Source organism: Gouania willdenowi, chromosome 17, assembly GCF_900634775.1.
Source record: "Gouania willdenowi chromosome 17, fGouWil2.1, whole genome shotgun sequence".
Lineage (NCBI taxonomy): Eukaryota > Metazoa > Chordata > Actinopteri > Blenniiformes > Gobiesocidae > Gouania > Gouania willdenowi.
Genome location: NC_041060.1, coordinates 32,637,077 through 32,639,851, shown reverse-complemented (window position 1 = coordinate 32,639,851; position 2,775 = coordinate 32,637,077). Strand labels below are relative to the sequence as shown.

At 43.2% G+C, this 2,775-nt stretch overlaps 1 protein-coding gene across 1 annotated transcript; it reads right to left on the bottom strand.

The window, feature by feature from the left end:
• Window positions 1–262: 262 nt before the first annotated feature.
• On the bottom strand, window positions 263–1,346 carry LOC114478748 (trace amine-associated receptor 3-like; the record flags this gene model as incomplete). The annotated part of the gene is made up of 2 exons (XM_028471962.1): window positions 1,174–1,346; window positions 263–1,037 (listed from the first exon to the last, which is right to left on the bottom strand). Coding segments are annotated over exons 1-2 (948 nt in total), but the record flags the coding sequence as incomplete, so codon positions are not given.
• Window positions 1,347–2,775: the final 1,429 nt, after the last annotated feature.

Sequence of the window (2,775 nt, the reverse complement as noted above, 5' to 3'; positions counted from 1 at the left end):
TCATTTGTTTTCTTACACAAAGTAATTATTTCCTCTTGTTCAGATCGAGACATTAAATCATCATCAATCTACAAATCATCCACATTTTATTTCAATGATAATTTCAAACATCATCAACACATTGTATGTGAGCAGCTGCTCACTTCAATCATCACAGTTTAATAATGAGATTTTCACAACATCAACAGCACAGTGTGATAAGATTACACATCAGCAGTCTCTCTCTTTACAGTATGTTGGCCTCACTGGAGCCAGACTTCAGGATCTGAAGAGAAAGAATACATTTCACACTTTTTCTGAACCAGGGATACAGAAACACATAGATCACAGGGTTAAGCAGGGAGTTGAAGAGTACCACACATAAAACAAAAGCAAGATATGTTACACTCATATCAGAAAATCCTGTTGAAAGTGCAACAATGACAAATGGAGTTAAACACATTAGAAACACAACAACCACTACACCTAGAGCTCTGGCTGCTTTCAGCTCTGACCTGTTAACCTTCTGTGAAACCTGAAACGTCACCACTCTAACATGAGAGCGCATGGCCTGAGCCTGAGACACAGCCACCACAAACACTCTCACATACAGGACCACTATGATAGTGACTGGAAAGATGAAATCCAGTAAAAGATGCACAATTCCACCAATAGGTGGAAAATAAACTGCACAATCTCCAGCACAAGCATCAAACCTACCTGGATGTTCTATATTATCTTTGAGCACTGCAGTGTAAAAGATCACATAACAGAGCCAACATAGGACAATACATGTTTTTGTTCTGTTTGGAGTAACTTTAGTAGAATAGTGCATCGGATCACAAACAGCCACATAACGATCAACTGATATCAGCACAACAGTTCCTATTGAAGCAGAGCTGACAATACCAGTTAAAACAGCATTAAATACACACCAGCCTGCACTTAGAACCCAGCAGCCGTCTAAGAGCAGGATCTGAAAAATCCAAACGAAACCCACAGAGAAATCTGACACAGCGAGAGAGAGGAGGAGGAAGTTGGTTGGAGTGTGCAGCTTCCTGGAGGAGTTAGAGAGCAACATACTGATCATCACATGATATGACAATTCTCATCAAAGCAGAAAACAGCAGCAGTCAAACACAGAAACTTTCAGCAATGTAACATTGTAACAAAAACAACAAAACATGTCAATACTTGAAGTGTGAGATGGTGATGATGACCAGCAGGTTCAGGGTTAAAGTGAGCACAGAGATGGAGGACAGGATGATGTGAATGAGCACAGACACTGAGTGAGAGCGCATGATCCTCCTGCACGAGAAGTTTCCCAGGTGTGGATAGCAGAGCTCAGCTTCATCAGGTGTGCTCATAGTGAGGAGAAGATGCTGCTGCGCTCTGCAGCGTTCTAACTCAGGCTGTCTGATGTACAACCCATATATCAATCCTGATACTCCCTCAAACTCTGGGATGTGGAGGTTGGACCTGAGGATTGGACCTCCCTCAGAGACGCCTGCTCTACAGATTATGTAACATTATGTGTCACTAAAGAAATAATCATTTTTCCTTTTGTGCTGAAGCGTATCAACGTATCAAAAACTGAATTTTCTTGACCCGGAGTAGAAAACGCATCACTTTATTTTCAAACATAAGACCATGGCAAAACACAGTCTAAACCTCACAGGGAAGAATTCAGAATAACAGCTTTATAATCCGGAATCAACACGTTACGTATCCACAGCTCCAGAGTCACAACAAATATTATGCTTTCTTTTTCAATATGACCCTTAATTCAGCGTCCTGATGTAGACCCTGGAAGTGAGGCTGAGGACTGCTAATCTATCTATCTATCTATCTATCTATCTCTCTATCTATCTATCCACCATTATATATATGTAAACATTTTGTAGTCCCTTCAGGAAACTGAGGGTGAGGTCCAAAAAAAACAGCCCTGGTCTTAAAGTGTGACATAGACTCAAAGCAGACACTGATTGGGTCTGAGAATCATCACAGCGTAGAGTCATCAACTCCCACACAGAGATGAACCTTTTGGCCACCACTGATTTTTGTTGGTGATCTTGTGAGGAAGGCAGCAAAAATGTGCAATTCGTGGAGTCTGGCAGTTTTGCGTGTTAGGTCGGTGCTCAATGGAAAGGCTCCGGAAAAACTGTATCGGGTCCCGAAAGCGAGGAGTGCGCAGCAGTGTGTTGCAGTGCGGAGGAGTGTGGAGGCGCCAATAGAAACGCGTCATTAGAAGCCATAGTATTTGGGCTCCCAGAATGCACCTCACTTCTATCCCCAACTGGTCTGGCTTACTGATTTTAATTCACCACACACATAAAGTACATCCAACCCTTGGGTGGACAGGGATCCCCACAACATATTGGGGTGGGGATCAACAAGAACAGGGACTACCTTAACCCAGTTGAGCCTTTTGGGAGTAGATGGGATGATAAATTGAAATGACTTCCTCAAGCTCCTGTATTGGCATTTGCAGCCCCACAGTTACCCTATGTTTTGCACGTAGATGCTAGCCGGGAAGGTTTAGGTGGCGTGTTGTACCAAGATCAAGGTGAGGGCCTGAGACCAGTTGCTTTCATAAGCCGGAGCTTAACCCCCTCTGAACAACTTTACCCCGCACATAAACTCGAGTTCCTGGCGTTAAAGTGGGCAGTGGTGGACAGGTTGCACGACCACCTTTACGGAGTTAAATGGACTAAATGGACTTGATTTATATAGCGCTTTATCACCACACTGAAGCAGTCTCAAAGCGCTTTACATATCAGCTCATTGCAACCTCTG